We start from the raw sequence: 22265 nt of genomic DNA, 5'->3' as shown, positions 1-22265 counted from the left end.
CTTTGAAGCGAATGTTAGGTACTCCCATGGCGAATCCTCAGTCTCATATCGCCAAATGAAATTTCGCCGTCACCAATTCCATCAACGCTAAATAACCTAGTAGTTGATACAGTATCACCAAATAACCGACAAAAATTAGAAAAAAAAATCGGTGTAAGGCAGTTATAGATCATTCATTATCTCGTGAAACCAAATGCATTCGTGCGCCGTAGCTCATAGTAAGAATCTTATGGTGGGAGTAAGCGAGCTAGCTAGCTTGCAAGTCGAAGCGTAGCGAGGGAGGGAAGTTTCTCAATCCAATTTTTCCTTTCTCTCACGCCTCATCATGAGTGTCGTATCTCATGATATTAAGGCAGGGTGCAAATTAAGATTTCTGATGAGGGGATAGAATTCTAGGTAGAGAATATCGGTACCATACATGAAATTATTATTATTATTATTATCAGGGAACGGATTTATATGGACTAAAAATATATGAAATATGTAAATATATATGTAGTTATTTTTACCAAAATATGGAATTAAATATGGATTTTTACCAAAATATGGAATTAAATATGGACTTAAAATTATAAAAAAATGACTATGTACGTTAAATATTGGTACATTTTAATCAAACTAAACAAAAAATATAATGGACGTACCTTATCTTCCAATGTAGTTTCAACAAAACACAATTTTTATTGTCTGTTACCATAACAATAGGTTACAAACATTTCTTTCAAGTGCTGAAAAGTGAATCTTCTTCTATTGTCTCTGAGGATAGATTTATACTGACTAAAAGAGCGTTCGACGTCACAAGAAGTAACTGGTACATAATTCAATTTCACAATGTCTGCTGGGGATAAGTCCAAGTTAATCTTCACTGTTGATTCACCACTCATCACAGCAACAACCTTTTGTAGTTCTTCATATCCAGGGTTTTTTGAAAGTACAGTGTCCACCTTAGCTCTTACTGCATCTGCAACTTTACCTCTACCACGATTCAGTTGTTCCACAGTACTATTTATAATTTCAAAACTTTCAGATAGTGAAAGGTGCCTATTTTGGAGACTTTTGAGCGTTTTTATGATGCATGAAAATGTATGCTGAATGTGAGCTAAGTCATTCTTCACACTTATGTCACAGGTAACTGTTTTCGCAGTATCAATTGAGACTGCATCTTCAGAGTCCAATGCAAGGAGAACATTGTTAATAGAGTCTATATGTTCGGCATAATATTCAACTGCTTCTAGCCATGTACCCCATCTAGTTAAAATTGGCTTTGGTGGCAATGGAATTTCAGGGTACATTTCTTTCAACACGTTAACTCTACTGGGAGCTTTGAGAAATACTTTTTTCACTGATGAAATCAACAAATCTACTTTAGGGAAATTGTCTCTGACCACTTCTGCCACACGATGAAATGCATGCGCCACACAAGTAAAATGAGTCAATTTAGGATATACAACAGATAATGCTTGTCCAGCTTTGACCATATAAGGGGCAGCATCGCTAATAAAGAATAACACATTATCGTACATAATACCCTTTGGCCACAGGATACCCATAGCTTCGTTGAACAGTTTAACTATAGTTTTGTTATTGCACTTTTCTAGAACATCACAATGTAAAAGAATTCGTTCAGAATATTGTTCACTTAACAAACCGATAACTACATTACCAACAAGTCTACCTTCTTTGTCGGGAGTCTCATCAATGGAAACCCAAATTGAACTATCTTTAATTTCATCTCTTATCTTCTGTATTGTCTCATCGTAGATGGATGGAGCATACGTCTTCCTAAGTGTTGACTCATCCGGGATTGTATGTTGAGTATATTTTTCAAGGAATTCCCTGAAGACCTTATTCTTTAGTTTGTAGAGAGGAATATCAGCAGAGATGAGAGAACGGCACAGGTCGATGTTAAACTCAGATCTTACATTCGATGTTGTTGGTTGTGTTAAAAACAATTGTCTCTGCTTGGAATTTAGTTGTTTGTTGGCCTGATGTTTACTAGTTGTAATGTGTTGTTGCACCAGGAACTTTTGTGTAGATGATACTGCACACTGACACAAATTACAAAATAATATTTTATTGTCAGTTGATAAACCATCTTCTTTAAATTCTGAAATGTAACTTGTTAGTTTTGATTTTAAATTGACTGAATGACGTACTTTTGGCATATTTACCGTCTTTATAGTATGATTTACAAAACTGAACCTATGTGTACTCTGACTGGCATTTAACTGTTGAGCTGCACAACTGAAGTCTGTTAAAAATTTTAAATTAAATTAATACAGTTTTGTAACTTACTTTCCCATTGTTGATAGGACTGCTAATTTTCAAATAACTCTGATGTTAAAGGGATTACTGAACATGTGTTTAAATCTCTATTGTTGAAATGTATTTTTAAAAGTTAATGGAATTTTGTTTTGTTTTATTGTTAAACCTAATATAATATGGACTGTTTTATATGAAATATGGAAAATATATGGAAATTAACGAAAATATGTACTAAACTCTAAAATATGGAAAAATATGGAAAATAAAAGTAGGATTTTTCAACCCTACACATTGTGAAACATAAAGATAATGCAAAATATAAATTATATTAGCTTTATAAGTAAATATGTATTTACATATAAATCCTTTCCCTGATGATTATTATTATTATTATTATTATTATTATTATTATTATTATTATTATTGCTATTATTGATTGTTGTCAGCTTGTCAGTGATTATAAGGTACATCAATATTATTTTCTTTACTTACTTTATACTTTATAAAGAGGTATACTCGTATTAAAACAATTATATTTTATGAGGGGAACAGAAATTATTCCTGACAGGGAAGTTAATATGAATTTATGAGAAGGGGATAACTTTTCAACAGGGGGAAATCCCCTCATCCCCCCCCCCCCGTTAATTCGCACTTTGTATTATAGTAGCTACTCTGTTACTATATCACGTATACAATGTCAGTGCATGTAGAAATTAAAAGTCGTGTAAAACAGTGGTTGTGCTCGTTGAAGATTCTGTTAGCCTTGGAAAGGCTCGAGCCCTCTAATCGGTTTCGAATCTTCATGCTCGGTCTGATCGAGCATGCAGTATGTGCAGGTTTGTCCTGCTCAAACGGCGTCTCCCGTGACGTCATTTATTCTATCCTAAACCCAAGCATGATCTTCACGTCAAAGTAACTGTACCGAAAAGAAAGGTATTTTGCAAACATTAAGTAATTCATTTATTTCGCTACTTCAACGTTCATCAGTATTTTAGACATCTGTTACCTTTATTTTTAGAAGTGCTAAATGAGCCGTTGAGAGCAGAAGTGGTAAGTCAAAAATGGGTAATGAGGGTTAAAGCAGCGGTTCCCAAAGTGTGCTCCGCGGAACTCAAAAGGGTTCCGCGAATGATTCTCAGGGGCTCCGTCCGCGGCTGTTATGAAGATGACAAAAATTTCTGTTTCCATCTAATCTCTAGTGAGAAAAACGCAAAAACTACTTCCATCAAGCGGAAATACTTTCTCAGAAAATAGTTTGCGTTTTCTTTCTAGATGGAAGCACCAATAATAGATCTACTCATTACTGGAACTGTCTCGATCTTTCTTGCTTGCCAAGTACTGTACTCGAGGATTCTCGAAATTTATTTTATGTTGTATATACCAAGCAGGCAGCGTTTGTTAATCGTGATACGTGGAATCTACAATTTATTGACTGTTATGTTGCCTAAAATATATATACACCTGCATGTTAATTTGATTGCAGAAGTGTTAGCTAAACTTTCGTTGAAATGGAACTGTGGCTTAAGACGGGCTCCGTAATACCCGAGAGTCATCAGCTATCAACCAGTGCTGAGTTAAAGGGGGATAACAACAGGTGTAACCTTACTTTAAAAGAAGATAATGCGAATTCCTTAAGATTGAGTTCGGAATATGTTGGACATGATCCTGCTTCAGAGTCGACGATGTCTAGTGTAGAGGTACTGAGAGGAATTAAAAAACGAAAATATTGTGATTCATATTTGAACATGGGATTCCCTGAGTTTGCTGATGGACGTCCACAGTGTGTGATATGTAATAAAGTTTTTCCCAATAGTTCTATAACTTCTATGTTCCCTGCCAAGCAGGACATTTCGAAACTCATCCTGACTTCACAAATGAAACTGCAGACTAGGTACTTTGAAAGGAAAACTGACGAACTCCATTATACACAGTTTAGACAATATTTTTATCTCATGTAAAAAACAAATAACGAGAAAGCACTGGAATCTTCGTACTTGATTAATCATGACCTGGCTCTTGCTGGTAAACCTCACTCTTGCTGAAACTCTTACGAAACCACTATTAGTGAAGGTAGTGAAGTGCATGGTGGACGAAAAAACTGCAAACTTGATCTCCAGTGTGCCCTTATCAAATAACACTGAGCGTAATCGAATACAGAATCTATCAAACGATGTTAAAAATATCGTAATTTCCCGTATCAGACAAATTAAATTTTCGCTACAACTTGACACGCTACACCAACCATGGGGAAAAATGGCTCCGAAGGGCCACTGCACTCAAAGCCGCCTTACCTCACTCCACCGACCCTCTCCTCCGCCTGGTGCTTCTCTAGACACGCTTCATTCAGTGGCGGGTATGGCTTCGATCTCGGGACGTCAGTTTCAGGAAGAGTGGCAGAAAGAATTTTTTTGTTACTTACAAAAAGAAGAAAGTCTGTTGCTTAATATGTAGGTTTAAAATTGCGCATATAAAACCCTTCAATATTAAACGCCACTTTGATCGGAAGCATAAAGCGGACTTCGGTGATCTTACAGGTATTTATTTACAATTTTGAAAGCTATTTTTCGTAATATTTGTGAAAAGATACAAAACAAGATATGTTTATGGTATTTTCAAGATTGAGATACTTATTATTTTATTAAGTATCTGGAACTGAACTTATTTAAAACTTTGAGTGCATATTAGGCCTACTTGATGCGTTCTCTTTCCAAGAAAGATTTTCAGAAGTAACTGCAATGGATATGGAGATGTGTCTGTTCAATAATCTATTTGTATTTGATGTTACCCAAGCATCAGAGCCACTATAGAGATGCAAAAGAGCACGCCACTAAAGTGTTTAGGAAAAAATGGATTAGATCTCTTTAAATACCTACCAGAGGAGTAATTCCCAAATCTGCGCATATTTGCAATGCGTATTGTATTTATGTTTGGCTCAACTTACTGTTGTGAGCTGTTTTTCTTTTCAAAATGAATATGACCAAAAGTATCTCCAGGTCTAGGATCACAGACATGCATTTAGTTTCAGTATTACGGTTGAGTTGTTCTATTTTAGAGCAAATATATCCATTTTAGTTAATAACAAGAAATTTCGAGGAAAATCAACAACAAAAAAATGAAAACCAGCAGTATAGGCCTACAGTAGTATTTCGTTTCATTCATATCTCATATATTTTGTTTAATATGTTTTAAGTTAAATGACAGTGGAGCTTAGTTTTATTATTATTTTTTTTTTTTAGTATTTATAAAAAGAAACAATTGATTTTGTTGATCATTATATTGTGTTTAATATGTTTTCAAGTTAAATGACAATGGAGCTTAGTTACTTTATTGGTTTTAAAAAGAAACAGTTTATTATGTTGAGCATTGTATCTTTTAATACATTGTGCAGTTAAATGACAATGGAGCTTTGCTTTTTTATTTATTGTTTTTAAAAATAAATACTTTATTGTGTCGCTCACAAGGTAGTTCAAGAATTTTTCGTGCACGTGATAAAGGAATGGTTATACAATTGAAGAATATATAATTTGCTTAATGACAGTAGGTGGCCGTCATAATTATTGTATGATACGTGTACGTCCTATAAACAAAATACTGTAAAGATTTTGAAACAAAAAATAACAGCGGAGAAATTACTGATGCGCAAGGTGTGTCGAATCCACCACTGTACTTGACTTAAAAAACAACTACGTTACCCCTCGCCTGTCAATCAAACGAATGTGGGGTGAGTAGGAACGTACCCTCCCTACTTTGCTGATAGTCCCCATAGCTGCGCTACACGGACGATGTCGGATTAGCTGTGTTAATGACGTTTGTGCGGTACGAATTTTCAGGTCCTTTCATGAAGATATTTTTTTTGCAAGTCATTGCCATCCTCTACAAGCGATATTGAAATTACATTGAAAGCCTTGGAACAATTGCATTGACATGTGCAAAGATGGCGCAAAAGCTATGGTAGGTTCTGTTTCTGGCGCTGTTACAAGGATCAAGAAAGTTAAAAAGAACTGCACAAATAGTCATTGTGCACTATACCAACACGCTTTCGCAACGAAAATATGCCAGCGCTATTAAAGCAACTACTACACAACGTCGTCAAAATTATCAACCTTTTCAAGGCAAGACCTTTGCAGTGTAGGCTACTCAGTATTCTGTGCGAAGATATGGGAAGTATAGGCCTACACGAGTCATTGTTATTACACATAGAAGTGCGATGGCTGTCGCGTGATAAAGCGTTGTCCCGTTTACTTGAACTTCGAACGGAAGTTTCTTCACTTTTGAATGACCAAAACAGTTTGCTAGCAGATTATTTGAATGATCAGGAATGATTGTGCAAATTATGTTACTTGGCAGACATTTTTTCAAAATTAACTAATTAAACACATCCATACAAGGTAAACGGAAGACTATATTTGATGCTAATGACAAAATTGATGCAGTAGTATAAAGTCTTTGATATAATAAGTATTTGTTAGTACTCTTCGCTTCCGAAACTGCAGTATTTTTGCAGACTATTGTACATTTAAAGCAATTTATAGTACGTATATTATATTCAGGCCCGTTTCCTGAACATTGACTCATTCAATAAAGTATACGTAATATAAACTTGTTTCATAATATACTATTTAAAAAATATACTTTTATTTACAATAGGTAACATCTACTAATGTAGTAAAGGGTAATGCCTTGGTTTATTTGAGCAAAGTCATCATTACCTAGGTCATCTTTGTGTCAGAGGAAGAACAATTGTTTGTATGCATCTGAAGTCTGATTAGTGTAATATGTAGCTAATCGGCGATGTATGCAATAGGAGGGGAAAGGAACTGGCCACCCTATTCCATTATCTCCTGGCCTAGTTGCCTTATAAGTGGTGCCTTTTTGGTATCACGTGTGAGGTTCAGACCTGTCTTCGGACAGTTGACTAAACAACATAATTTCGTATTTCATCTCCTTACCTTCCGCAATAGACCGGCCATGTGTACGAGAAGTATCGCAAGTAGCTAAAGTATGCTGTCATCTATAGAGAGAAAAGGACATTAGAGGCAACAGTTGAAAAGCGGAAATACTTCGAAAGAATTCTACGCTGTATCAGGGATACTCTCGAGAGGAAATTAAACGCAGAATAAAAATGGAAAATGCCTGCTATTATTCTGTTGAGAAGATTTTTCATCCAGCCTACTGAAAGTTAGAATTTATAAAACAGTTATATTACCAATTACCGGTTGTTCTGTATGGCTGTGAAACTTGGACTCTCACTTTGAGAGAAGAACAGAGGTTAAGTGTGTTCGAGAATAAGGTACTTAGGAAAAGAGGGATGAAGTTTCAGGAGAATGGAGAAAGTCACACAACGCAGAGCTGCACGCATTGTAGGCCTATTCTTCACCTAACATAATTAGGATCATTAAATCCAGACGTTTGAGATGGGCAGGGCATGTAGCTCGTCTGAGTGAATCCAGAAATGCTGTGTTAGTTGGAAGACCGGAGGGAAAAAGACCTTTGGGGAGGCCGATACGTAGATGGGAGGATATATTAAATTGAGTTTGGAGGAGGTGGGATATGATGCTAGGGAGTGAATTAATCTTGCTCATGATGGGGACCGATGACGGGCTTATGTGAGGAGGGATTCTTTAAAATCCATTTATAAGTAAGTACCCTATGTAGGCTATCAGGGATACTACACCGGCCATGGAATACGTCACACAGTTCGGGGAATGAAACTACAGTTGTGTTAGTTTGAATTTATTTATTTATTTATTTATTTTTTTCGGTTTACAAGTGGAGAATATGGATCTGTGATAAGAGAAGTAAATTAATTAAGGACGTACGATAAACTTTCTCTTTATACGAAGCGACATTTCGAAATTAGTTCTCAGCTCACAACAAATTTCTTACTATGGTTCACTGAAAGTGTATCGTACGTGTCTGTTTTCACTTTAATATAGCAGAACCCACGATTACAAATTAAATGAGTCTGTAGCTGCTCTCGTTGCTGAGATGTTACCGAGAGAGGCTTTGCAGCACGACTAATTTTATGCGCAACTCTGGCGCCCTCATGCTCGTAGCGAGTGGAAATGACGTCGTCATTGGGCGTGTCACACAATTCCATTCGTTCATGGCTTAACTACTAATAACATTAGCATTTAGCTGTGGCTCATAGTGTTCTTACAGTAAGTGTTTGAAATTCTGTCATTCTTTGTTTCTCCACGGATGGGAGCCCATAATCAGTGTAGGAAAATATGTATTCTACGTCAAAAATGGAAATGGTATTTGTATTTAGCTATTTATAATTTTCAGATGTAGTCTAGATTTATAGATTTCTAAACTATTTTCTATTGCTTTGTACTAACCCTAATTCTGCCCACTTCGTTCCTTATTACAGGGTATTATATGATTGGATTAGAAAAGATGACTGTCCGTTGGAGAATTGAAAGATTTCTTAAGTATGGTAATGTGTTTGATTAAATTTCGTACTTTAATTTGCCATTGTAGAATGGACTGTCGTAACATACCATCATCACTCTAACTTTCAACACCTTTCTACCTCACTACATTCCATCCCTGTCATCGTCATCATCATCATAATTAGACCTACTGACCTTGTTTTGTCAATGATTGGGCCTTTTTCGTCAATTGTATCCCCCAGTGTACAATTCGTTAATTGCCAACTCTAGAGGACGGAAATTCAGGACACATTAAAAAATAAATAAAAAAGGACATAAACTTATAATGAATTTCAATGTCAATACACTTATATTTAACACTCAATCAATTAGAACTAGTACCTCCGTGATATTATTTGATTGTAGCAGTGTACCCTATATTAAAGAACATGCCATAAGTCTATACACATTGAAAAGCATAGGGATTGATATCCATGTCCCTACACTCACTACATTAACATTGTTTAAAAGAACATTTGTTGCTTTCTTTGCTTTTGTTTAATAGTTCTATGTTTGTTGAAACATAATCAAAAAATTCTCTACATGACATATTAGAGTTCGTCTTTACTAAGAGTTCTGATTTTACAAGTTCTGACCTCACCCAGTTATTCTCGTCAGTCCAGAGATTCTTCATTAAAAAATAAAACTCGCCCCACATGAACATTGCTAATAGGAAGAACATGTATGTGTCCAGCAATTTTCTTTAAGTTTGGCACACTACGTGTCTTCAAAACAGTGTCCCAGCATTCTTGAGGAGTTAGTAGATCTTACAGTATCGGCATCATCTCTTTCAATAGGCAAAACTCTTGGTACAATGTATGACCATTTTCAAAGTCCAGTTCTATCTTAATATGCAGTATATTCACAATTTCAATAAGGACACTGAATGTGAAAGTATCATTAAGGCTTAGAAAAGTGATTGTCTTGAGAAGTGAAGAATCATAATCAAATCATTTTTGTAAATAGTTAGTGGGCCCCTGATACACATTCAGCGCCTCCATCTTAAAGAGATGCACATCAGAATCACTCAAGTTATTGAAATGCTGATTTACTACCAAGCCATTGCAAACTACGTCGGATCTCTAATAATGAAATATCAATATATTTCAGAATATAATATTGCAATGAACAAAATTACGGACATTAAGTGTCCTAAAAAGAATTAAATTTTTTACTTGCATAGAGGACTGATTTCCTGACAATCCGGAAAAATTCCAGACGGTTGGCAACCCTTGGAACTATGAGGATCCGAGTGCGCGCAAGAAACGGTAAAGTAACAACGATTTTCAATTCATTATATTTCGTAAATGAGGAAAAGGCGAAACGAACGACCATCACCACGTTTCTTAACTAACGAAAATTAGCTTAAATATACATTTTCATTAAATTCAAACACCATGACATAGGAGGATCCCTTGTAAATTCGATTCTCGGTGAATGAAGTTAGATATTTATCTGTCACCCATAAATAATAATGGACTGTGTCGTTTGTCTTCTACCGAAAACATATAATAGTCGAAAGACAAGTGACATTTTATTCTTGTTTACGAATTGTAATAAATGACATTGTGACCAGGAAGTCTAGTGTTAAGTAGATTTTTATGGGGATGTAATGGACGAAAAGACCCAATACTTTAAGTAAATGATTAGCTTAATATTAAAATTGTAAGTCGAGAATAGTGAACTGTGATTTCCTCTTTCTTGACTATTAATCCTCCCACACCTCTCGTAATTAGTTACAGTTCAAGAATATTACAGTTGCACGTTCTTCATTGTTGCGTAATTTTTTTTTCAGACACGGATCGAGTTTACTCACTTAAAACTGGCAAGTTTATTAGGGGCTGCAATAGTCGCTTTGAATTATTATGTAGGTAAACTTCGAAAACAATAAATTAACTGATTTCTGTGAAACAATAAGTTGATCGATTTTTGTAGGTTGAAACAGCTCGTCAAACGGTACACCACACACCAAAATTTTACGATTAAAGTTTACTTCACCTTTTCGGCTTCTCTCAAACACAAAACTCAGAGAAATGCTTTGTGTCAACTGTCATGTCTGCTTTGGATGGATTGTTCTGGCTGTGGATATAGCGAGAAACAAAGAATATGTCCATTATCTTCCGAAATGAGCGTTATGAATCAAATAATGGAGATAAACAGACCTTCCTCACTCATGTCACAGTAACTCAAACTTTAAAGCACACGATTTATAACTGTACTTACAGGTTATTCGTCATCTCGTGAAATCAACTTGTGTCTGAGGGGAAGAAGAAAGTGGATTGGAAAGCTTTTCTCCCTCATTACGGTTCCACTTGCAGCTAGCTAACAAATTAACTTCCACCATTTGATTCTACCATGAGCTGCGACTAGGGTTGCCATAAATGCCGCGGATTTCGCGGACAGTCTGTGATTATAAGCGTAAGAAGAATGTCCGCGCCGAAAAGACGGAAGTCCGTGATTTTGGGAGCAGTCTGAAAAATTGCAATAATTTATGTGATACTGTCAAAATGACACTCAAGTGGATGTAAGGTAATATATCTTGCGAGTTGAATGAGAGCCTTCTCTTTGAACAGACGGTGAAATTTAAATCTTACCTATCGGACAACAAAGAAGAAAGCTCTAAAGATATGCTTTCACACAAAGTCTGGGTAAATTTGTGTCACAGCTGTGTTTCTGTGGAACAGTACTCAGGATTACCGAAAATTGGAGAATTTTATTTTTCTGTACCTGGGCGTAATGCCAGCGTTGAAAAGAGTGTTTACTTTGAAGAATGCACAGTGGAGAGAAGAATAGAACAGATTATCACTTAAATCAGTAAATGAAATTCTGCAGATATATTAAAAATGTGAATTGGAGTGAATTTTACAAGGTAATTCAGAAGCAAACGAAGTTCCTTTCTTCTTTCTACATTATGTTTCTAAGAAGTATGAGTGCTACTGTTACACAGACTTGAATGGCCAAATAAGAAGGTGATAGATAAAATAAAGTGTATTAGTGAAGTGTCCAACCCTGTCCATGTTAAGTAGGCCTAAATAAGTGATATTGATGTGTTTGTGCATAGTAAATAAATGTAAATGATACTTAGCATCCATATTAAATACAGTATGTTTATTATAAATTCATACGTTTCCTGTTGTCGATCGAATTGATGTGTCGATATGTCCTGGTTTTGTGTTTCTTCATTATGACAGCTCTAGCTGCAGCGCACGCATTTGGTTTCACAAGATAACTAATGGCTTGTAATACACGTTCGTCGATTTGAAATCTGGGAAAAAATGTAACTAATTTCATTTTGTCTCTGATCTGTAGAAAAATTCATAATATTATAATAGAAAATCTGAGTCTTATGTAGTTACTCTACCATAATCAATGACGGATTAATTTGTTTGATTAAATACATCCGTAATAAAATTGTAATATTGCAATGAAATGTGAATGACAATAATGAAATGTAAGTGAATAGGAATGTTTTAGGTATGGTTAACGCAAACAAATTGGTCTATATTAATATTCTACACAAACATCCAAAATATATTCGATAATGATGCGATAGAACGAATATTTTTTTAAATATCGTCATGATTCACCAGAATTCGGCGATAGTAACTTTTTCACAATAAATAACAATAATAATAATAATAATAATAATAATAATAATAATAATAATAATAATAATAATAAAATAAAAGGAATGTAGTAATAATAATAACTATAGAAAGCAGATAAATTTTAGGGTAAACTGTGTTTTAAGCGCAGATATTTAGCTATCGTGCTTGGTAACTTTTTTGTTTCCGAAAGTCTAAGAGAATAAACTTGCTTTGTTAATTTATTAGTCAAAATCACGACATATTATGAGTAAATTTTCAACTCGCTGAGTGAATGTACTACTAACTACACAGTTATTTTTCTTGTAGTTATATTGTCTAAGTTCTCTCTTAATTCAGTTTCTTACTACCTATTCCATTCTATTAAGTCATGTTTGTAGTTTTCCCCACATTTAATGTTATAGATCATATTCCATTTTGTGTTCATAACGTCGATCTTACAGCGTAATAAAATGAGTGTGTAAATTAGTTTAATAGCAACCCATCCAAAAGGACCAGGATTTGAACTGCATTAGAATCTCTGAGATTTGTTGTACATGAGGCTTACTTTTTGCTACATTAATTCAGAAGATAAATACAATAATATTTTAAGGTAGTAGTCAAATTAGCGACCTCGTTAGTCGTCTATAAATTTAATCATTATGGTTTCATTGTCTAGCAAATTTACTACCCGGAAAACTTTTCCTTAACATTATCTCCTCCTGCCTGGTCACCACTTCAGCTACGATTTTGTTTTGCGCTTAATCTCTTTCTTCCAGTTATGATTAATTTTGAAAATAATTTATATTTTCTTATTTTTATTATTTCAGGTTATTACATGACTGGTACAGAAACTTACGATATTAAGTGGAGTATGCCACAATGTGTCCTCACACTACGGTTAATTGGATTGGCATTTGATCTCTTTGATGGGAAGAAGTCAGAAGTAAGTATCTTTCATTCATTACTTACCTTCAGAACATAGAGATGTATTTTAAATCTTGACATTAATTTTAGGCATCAGATATATTGCTAAATGAAGCTGCCTTTTGTCTAGTTAATGATATGGTAGAAAGTTTTAGGCATATTATTTGTTCATTACACACACACGCTTGCACGCACACACACACACACACACACACACACACACGCGCACGCACACACACACACACGCACGCACACTTAAATCGAGAATTTTGTATGGCAAAAAATTATAAAACATAAGAAAAGTTAATCAATTATTTGGAGAAAATAAATATAAACATTATTCTGTCTTTATTATAAAACTAACACACACCACACAAACTAACTGAAATAGCATAAGTGGCATAAGTGTTTTGTTGTGTCTAATCGTCATAGTCTCTTGAAGCAACATTCACTCAACTTGTTTGACGAAAATTCTCGTACAGCGAGCCCTTGGTAGAATAAATATTACGTAAAAGTATGGTAAGGAAGTAAGCATGCCTTACATGATACCATTCATTTAGACTTATCAGTTTTTTAAATTTCCGTGTCTCAATATAGGACTTCTTGACAACTTTTGAGTCTCTGGGCAAGGACAGTGCAATTCTAATAGGCATTGTCTGGAAGTATTACGATACGTAAACTGATAATATATCAGTCAGCTTTATGAAGAGGTTGTTCAAAAGCAACGACTTGAAAGGGACCCTTCAGCTAAGAAACTTAACACTATCCTATGGTCATCATCGCAGTAACAATAAAATAGTGATGATAATAATGCTGACGATGATAACGATGATGATGATTATGATGATAATAATACGAGTAATAATAATACGAGTAATAATAATAATAATAATAATAATAATAATAATAATAATAATAATAATAATGATGTAGTTACACAAATTCATAGTTAAAGCATATGGATGACTAAGAAGTGATACCTTGTATCTGTAAATTTGCTGGTGAATTAAAAAAACTGTTTTAAAAATTAATGTTTCTCAAAATAGACACAGTTTGTATATAGGCTATGTTTCTGCTTTGCAAGGTATCCTACTCGAGAACAACATATTAGTTAACTGTCCAATGCTGCAAACATAATAATAATAATAATAATAATAATAATAATAATAATAATGTAGTTAATCCAAATAATAGTATAGTTAAACTAAATGACCATTTTTGTAGATACGAGGTATCACTTCTTAGCTATCGATTTGTAGGTTATACACCATTTAGTTTATATTATGCTGGAATATTCGAACTCTAAGACGATCCTAGGGATAAAGAAGCATCCTAATGTATTTGGTAATACAAGACACAGTCATCGACGATTGCACACCTAATAAACCTAAAACTAGTACTTTGTCATAAAATTGAAAATTCAAATTCGGTAACATTTTAGAGAACAAGCGTCATAAACTCTATTGGAATAGTCATTACAGACATAACATTAATGGATAAAGACAGTAGAAACTCTTAGCTGACCTATATTGCTATACCAAATACACCTTTGGGGAGGCTAAGACGTAAATGGGAAGATAATATAGAACTGGATTTGAGGGAGGTGGGATATGGTGGTAGAGACTGGATTAATCTTGCTCAGGATAGGGACCAATGGCGGGCTTATGTGAGGGCGGCAATGAACCTCCAGGTTCCTTAAAAACCATTATTTGTAAGTATAAGAACATGACGCTTCTGCCTTCTTTTTCTGTAATATAAAAGAACCTGTTTCATTAAGTCTATCAAAATAATAATCTTAATATTGTACATCTGGCGAGAGTGATAATTTTCAGGAATGCACAAAATCTGTTTACTCTCGTGTGCTATACAATATTTCATCCATGACTAGTATCTAAATTGGTCTTTATTTCGTCATCTTTAGCAACCTAAACAATGGCTTTACTTACGGCAGTGAATTAAAAGTTGTTAACTCACAACATTGAATTAAAATTTTTTTTAAATCACTCACTCCACGATAATCAACACATTAGCAATTCATTCATTCATTCATTCATTCATTACTTCTTCACAAACAACACATTACAAAGAAAAGGTCTACAATTTAAAATTAAATGGATAACATATTCATGCCTATAGTGTAAATAATGTTGTATCCTAAGTTATTGAAATGTGACGTTTGTTTGGTGGAGATATATATAATATATATATATTCATTTATTGATTGATTGATTTATTTATTTAGTTATTTATTTATGTATTTATTTATTTATTTATTTATTTATTTATTTATTAGTACAAATTAAAATTATAAGACAAAAATGTTTCTAGCCACTACCATAAGAGCCAGGCTCGTGTACAGTGTTGTCTTAATCAATAATTATATAATAAATTAGTCTTATAATTATAAATTAGTCTTTGCTTGATGAAGTTCATCTAGAAGCTAGCACCTTTTTTCGTCTTTAAAATGTCTAGATTATATTCTTCGGAGTTTACTTAGCATCCAATGAGGAGATAAACCATACATTTTTTTTCACAGTTACAATTCAGTTTGTATGTGCTTGTTTTGTGATTTTTGTAATCTTATTCGAAAAACTATGTATTTATTTTCATATACTCAAATTAATTAATTAATTCATTCATTCATTCATTCATTCTGTAATATGTGTTATCTTCGGAAAAAAACATTTTCACTCAGATTTGTGTGTTTAATTGTAATTGGTCCTAAATGGCTTTTCCATGTGCTCTTTATTTGTAAGAACTCATATTGAATGTATTTCAATTTGTATATCCATGTGAGTTTGTGAATTTGTTCATTTAAGTAGTTACTGTTTTTTGTCATTTGCAGGAAGAACTTTCCCAAGAACAGAAGAAGACTGCTCTTTCAAAAACGCCGTCTTTGCTTGAAGTAGCTGCATATACGTACTTTCCGGCCAGTTTCTTGGTTGGCCCACAATTCCCTATGAAAAGATACCTAGACTTTGTTAGTGGAACTTTCAAAGATGAGGTAGACATTATATCATTATTGATTTAAATTTTTATACTTTCACGGTGATTGTGTCAGAAGTAGACTTTTGGGTATTCCCACTGTTTGCTGGAACTTAACATTTCCAATATTTTGGAACTGTATACATGTTCCATCATCAGGTGAAATTGATACTATCTGAAAGATTACCTACTCCATTGAGCACGTTATGGCTTGGTACTTCAAACAACTGGGTCAAACATAATGGATCTAATAGAATAGGCAATACTTTAAGTTGTAACAATTTGTCCTGGTGATGGAACCTGTGTACAGTTCTGAAACATTGGAGAGTCCAGGTCACAGAATATCCAAAAAGTTTACTCCTAATCATTATTAATGTTGTGTGTTTGCTCTTGATTTCTACAGATAATTTATCCTTTCAGTAATGTTATTTCCATATAAACTTTACATTATTAATTTATTAAGTTCGATTAACATATCACTGGGGCCATTCTTCTCTCTCTCTCTCTCTCTCTCTTTAAACATGACTTTATTCAGTGATAGCATTCATGTTTTAAATCTTTACTATTAATACTGGTATACAGAAAATGAAGATATTTAGTACACGTAAACTTTTTTGTAGTAATTTAGCTGCTAATTTGTAGCCTTAGACATGTTTTTATCCCACACTGAAAGATAAAGGATGACGAATACAAAACAAGACAAGTGTTAGTAATATTGATAGAACTACTAAGTAGAATGGTGATGGTCATTGATATATACAAGGTGTAAGGTCATTGATATATACAAGGTGTAAGGGCATTGAGTGATAGAGAGAATGCTATTTGTAACCAGAAATATACACTTCATTATTATCCAATACTTTTGCTGAAAGTCGACGTTTTTTAAAACATTCCTATTTTCAGTTCAGATAGTGTAGTACCATACTCTTATATTTCGATAACAAGTCATTTTACTTTATTGTACTCCTAGCTTCTGTAATACCTAAGACATACTCGACTCTATCCTCTGGCAAAGATATGTCTCAGTGACAAAGATCAGCTGATTTCAATCATTTATTCTCTTCACTTAATCCATACATGTCATACAAAGAAATCAGTATATATCATAATTTCATAATGGAGTTCCATCCAAATGAATTGACTGGTATATACTGGGTGTTCATTTGAAAGTGTGTCATGACGTCACTGTTGATGAGTCAGTGATTTGAAGCGAGTTTCAGCTTTTGTGTCAGAGAAGTTGCCTCCTAATCAAGGCGTTCAATCTGATTTTGAGAACGTGTACGGTATAACTTGAATGTCGTAGCAACAGATGGCGGTCTGTACAGTCTGTGTGCTACCATAACCTCTTTCGAACTGTGTTTTGCGCGGCCAAGTCGTACGCAGGGTATTTGTTATCATCGGTTGTGTACGGCAACATTCCACAATACAAATCAAATGCTCCGTGTCCATGTTGGTTGTCGAAGCTAATGTCAACAAATACGTAAGTAATCATCTTAACCCTCTCCCCATATCCCGACAGTAAGAAAAAACTCACCTCAGTACATGTTTCGAAACAGTTCACATTCCTGCCACTACTGGCATTACCGTACATATCGATACGTTTTCTTCTGAATGAACGCTGTACTTGCTAGGCAACTTCTCTGGCACATAAGTAATACACCTCTGCGGAAGTGTAGGAAGATTGAATTCTCTAGGCTCATCGACTAGCCACATGACGGCATGCAGCGAGCCATGACACACTTTGAACTGAACATCCAGTAGAGTCCTGTGATAGTGGTTTTATTTTTAAGGAAATTTTCTAGATTTCGATGTTATTTTAAAAGTACATATATGCAAGTTTTATAATATTGGCTTAAGAAACTAAACACTATCGTCCAAATGGGAAGAGATTTCTCGGTCGTCCAAAGAAGCACTGGATTAACAATTCAACTGTGAGATCGTAACAGACCATTTGGCCTAATTCTTGAAGGGAAGAAGAAGAAGAAGAAGAAGATACTAAACACGATAAGAGTGGTATATTGAGCATTTTCAGCATCAATTTTCAAACAGTATACATACACACAGCTACATTCATTTGTTGGCAAAATGGCAGAACGGAATGTGTCATTGAAAAAAAAAAAAAAGACGGAAATGATGAAACTATTACTTAAAAATACATTATCGTTACGATTTCGCCAATAACACAAGTATTGCTGGAATTCGTTTAAAAACTTGAATTATGTTTTTTTCATACTATACGAATTCGCGTTATTTCGTGGTTCAAAAAGTGCGTTTTTTAGGGTTATGGGACGAAGTATGAAGAAATGATGCAAAAAATTGGCAAAATAAAAACAGTTTGCATTATCGTGTCTCACTAATTTCCCATATCTCTACTGATATACTGCCATACTCCTAGATTCTCTATCACCCACTGTATTTGAGTGACGTCTATTCTATTATTCTATTGCTTAAGCACTGCTGGTTTCTAACTGGACTGTTACTATGATCTTCCAAATTGAGATAAAACTTGAAAGCCTAAATATTTTGATTTCTAAAATTATTATGAAAATAGACATCAAGTATATTAAAGTGTTTTGTTCCAAATACTGTCCCTTACCATTCCCTGAAGTAATGATACGTAATGCTCTTACACTGTATGTATAGTTACATAAATAAAATTCGGAGTTAAATTTTTAAACAATTGCCAATTTAAATAAAAGTTACAGGAGTTAATTTTTTAAGCAATAATGGACTCCTCCATAGTATGAGACAAGATAACATATGGCAATGTCAATTTAGTGGTTTCATGATGGTTGTTTCATTCTCTCTCAACTTCCTAGATCAATTTATCATTATACTACCAGACTGGGCATGAATAACTGGACCACCTCATCTTATCAGTCATTTGCATTCACTTACATAGTCTGAAATTATTATTTCTCCTATACTGAAACTGTTCTCGGTCATTCCACCACTTCATTTTCACCTGCATTATATCTCAATAATTTTATTAATTTAGGTAAGAAGTTTAGTCTCAGGCCAAGTAAAATTAGGTGGGTCAGTTATTCATGTAGTATGCTAAATTAGCTATAATCATAGAACCGTAAGTTCCAGATATCAATATACTTACCTGTGTCATAATTTGTGCAGAAAATACATCATGCAGTGAAGTAGTTCATTATTTACTTGATTTATTTTCACTCTCTTGTCCACACATAATGGCGAGAGTAAGTAAAGTCCTTAAACTTTTGTGACATTTCCTTTTATCAAAGCTGCTCAGTTTCCTTTTCTTTTAACATAAATATTGGGACCATTGCAGATACATCATATGATATTAAGAAAAGTGATGTCATATCAGTAGTATGTCTGGATTAAATCCCAAATATCTCCGCACTGCATGTGAAGGAAGGCATATGTCACTGTTGATAGTCATTCATCCCAGCCCCCCCCCTCCCCCCGGAGCTATTCGACAGGAGTAGGCTATGTGCCGGCACCAGGTTTCCCCTTTTCCCTTTATCACCATCATCATCCCCACCCATTCTCTACACTACACTTACACGAATACTTAGCATACACTCACCCTAGTACACGACATAACTCTTCACAGATACACATAATGCTTATTGTGGCCCACCAAAGTAATATGCAATTTGAAAATGAGTCACAGCCCTGCCATCTATCTGCAGTATGCGGAATCCGAATCACGCAAAGTGAAGTGGGTAGGGATTACACATTATGTGTTATTATGTGAGAAAACAAGTTTAAGTAACTTATTATCATTTTATTTTTGAGTAGGTACCAGTACTTAAGTTTTATTATTTTGTGTTACACAGGGTGACTCTCTCGAACTTTACTGATTTTAATTGTGTATGAAAGAAAGACCAAAGGTGCAGGGAAATTTTTTTATCGTTTTTATTAGGAAGTTCAACTCAGTTATTTTCATCACTGATGTGGATGGCAATGGAAATTATTTTGAGTTGTACTTTCTAATAAAAGTGACAAAGTTGTCCTCACATTTTTGTTTTTCTTTTGAGAGGCAGTTGAAATCAAGGACGTTCGAGAGGGACACTCTGAATTTGTCTAAAGGCAAATATGGAATTATTTATAATTATAGTTACATGTTTGTCTTAGAATGTTAATATGCATTTCCTGTTCCAACTTTATCATAACCTTACTTTTATTCCAAAATAGTATATCTTCATTTTTCACCTTTAAATTGTTAATATACTCGCATTAATTCTTTGTTTATGTTTGTTTATTTACTTATTTTAATTGTTTGTTTACTTGTTTTTGAAAACAACCTGTTCTCAAAATTTGTATATTCATTCTTGTAAATTATGATTTACTATAGCTGTTACCCAAGTATCTTATGCAGAGACTAATACTACTGTAATAATAGTTACAATAAAAAGATACAAATATTCTCATACTTATCAGAAAGAAGATCTGCCAGATTGTTTGATACCGGGACTAAAACGAGGAGGTCTTGGTTTTCTGTACCTTGGCCTGTATCAAGTTGGAACTTCATTCTTCCCTGAGTGCTACTTGCTGGGCGACGAGTTTCAGGTATGTTTCCCGTCTGCTTGAATGAATTAATTATAATTAATTAAACATGGTAATGATATTCACAAGCTATTGCCGTAATAAAGTAATGCGAAACTGCTTGATTCATGCTTGCCATTCAAGTAAAATACTGCAATGTTGCATAAGATTTGTATTTCTTTTTGTGCAGTTTTTATTTTTTGTGAGATAGAACGTACATTTTCTGAACACGGTAATTTAAATGTACGAAAAAATCTCTCAAATGTTTGCAGTGCCTGTTTTTTCCTATTACTAGACAAATTAACTTCTTATTCAATATTCTATATTATTTAACGAATTTAGTTCATATTCGTAGTTAGGGAACTTCTTAAGAATCTTGGTACAACACTCCAGTTAACGAAAAATATGTCAAGACATTCTGCAACAAGTGTAAATCTTTGTGGCATCTGTGGAAATTGGCTAGTCACAGAAGAATATCTCCATTGTTTTAATCTCGTAAAAACATTCTTCTGCAGCAACGAATCAGGAATTACCGAACATGTGGAGGGCAGGAGATATAGTATGAGGTTGAACTTGAGGGAATGGAGACTAGGGAAATTCATGTAATGAAACAGCATATGCACAGGCTACATTCATTTAACCCAGTATCCTGTGGAGAGAGAAAAAGATGTACAGCATGTTGAACATGTGCATGAACAATTCTACAGTCTAAGTGTGACATTTGTTTAGATAAACTAACATTTTAGGCTAATGGTTGCACTGTAGTCTTGATAATATTTATTTATTTCATGTAAATTAATTTAATCTTTTAACACTGCTTAAGAATATGCAAATTAAGTTTAATTATTTCACATGCTTTCTTTGGCAAGGTTTGCTTTCCACCATAACTGAAGTGTGGTCAACATTACTTCTAAAGATCTAAAAGAACTTGTGAACATATGTAAAATACGGAAGTATGTGTTGTATATAATATACACACAATTTTACAGGTACAAACTTAATCGAAATTTATTTCTGTGTGTGCTTTGGAACCCCCGGGGTAGTAGAACAAGAGGAAGGCCAAAAAATACATGGAAGAGAACAGTTTTGGAGGAAATTGCTAGGGAGGGGAAAACATGGAGCGAAGTGAAGAAGTTTGCTACAAATAGGGTCCGATGGAGGCACTTTGTGAATGCCCTATGCTCCTCATGAGGAGATACAGGAGTTTGATTGATTGATTGATTGATTGATTGATTGATTGATTGATTGATTGATTGATTGATTGATTGATTGATTGATAACAAAAAAGAAAAAAAAACAAGAAAATTCCTAGTGCAGTTTATGCTCTGCAAATATTTGTATGACTTTTGACATGCTCTTTTCAAACTGTTGTTGGCTAACGTCTCGAAATATGTTAACTTTGTGCATATTATTTGTTCAGATATGAACCAGAAGCTGGATTGTAAGTAGGTACTGTATGTAATAAATTTTCATGAAATTGCATAGTTTGCACCCATTCAAAATTACCACTGGTTGCCACTGCCTTTACTGGAAATTCTAAAAATAGCAA

The 22265-nt window shown here is 34.2% G+C and overlaps 1 protein-coding gene across 2 annotated transcripts in view; it reads left to right on the top strand.

Moving 5' to 3' along the window:
* Window positions 1–22265, top strand: part of nes (lysophosphatidylcholine acyltransferase 3 protein nessy) — a 73922-nt gene that overhangs the window by 32090 nt on the left and 19567 nt on the right. For both annotated transcript variants that reach the window (XM_069847880.1, XM_069847879.1), the window contains exons 4-6: window positions 13114–13229; window positions 16056–16214; window positions 20612–20740. In XM_069847880.1, the coding sequence (XP_069703981.1) occupies window positions 13114–13229; window positions 16056–16214; window positions 20612–20740 (404 nt within the window). The remainder of the gene's footprint in view (window positions 1–13113; window positions 13230–16055; window positions 16215–20611; window positions 20741–22265) is intronic.

This window comes from Periplaneta americana, chromosome 15, assembly GCF_040183065.1.
Source record: "Periplaneta americana isolate PAMFEO1 chromosome 15, P.americana_PAMFEO1_priV1, whole genome shotgun sequence".
Taxonomy (NCBI): Eukaryota; Metazoa; Arthropoda; class Insecta; order Blattodea; family Blattidae; genus Periplaneta; species Periplaneta americana.
The sequence above is the reverse complement of the archived record's forward strand: the minus strand, read 5'-3'. Positions and strand labels throughout refer to the sequence as shown.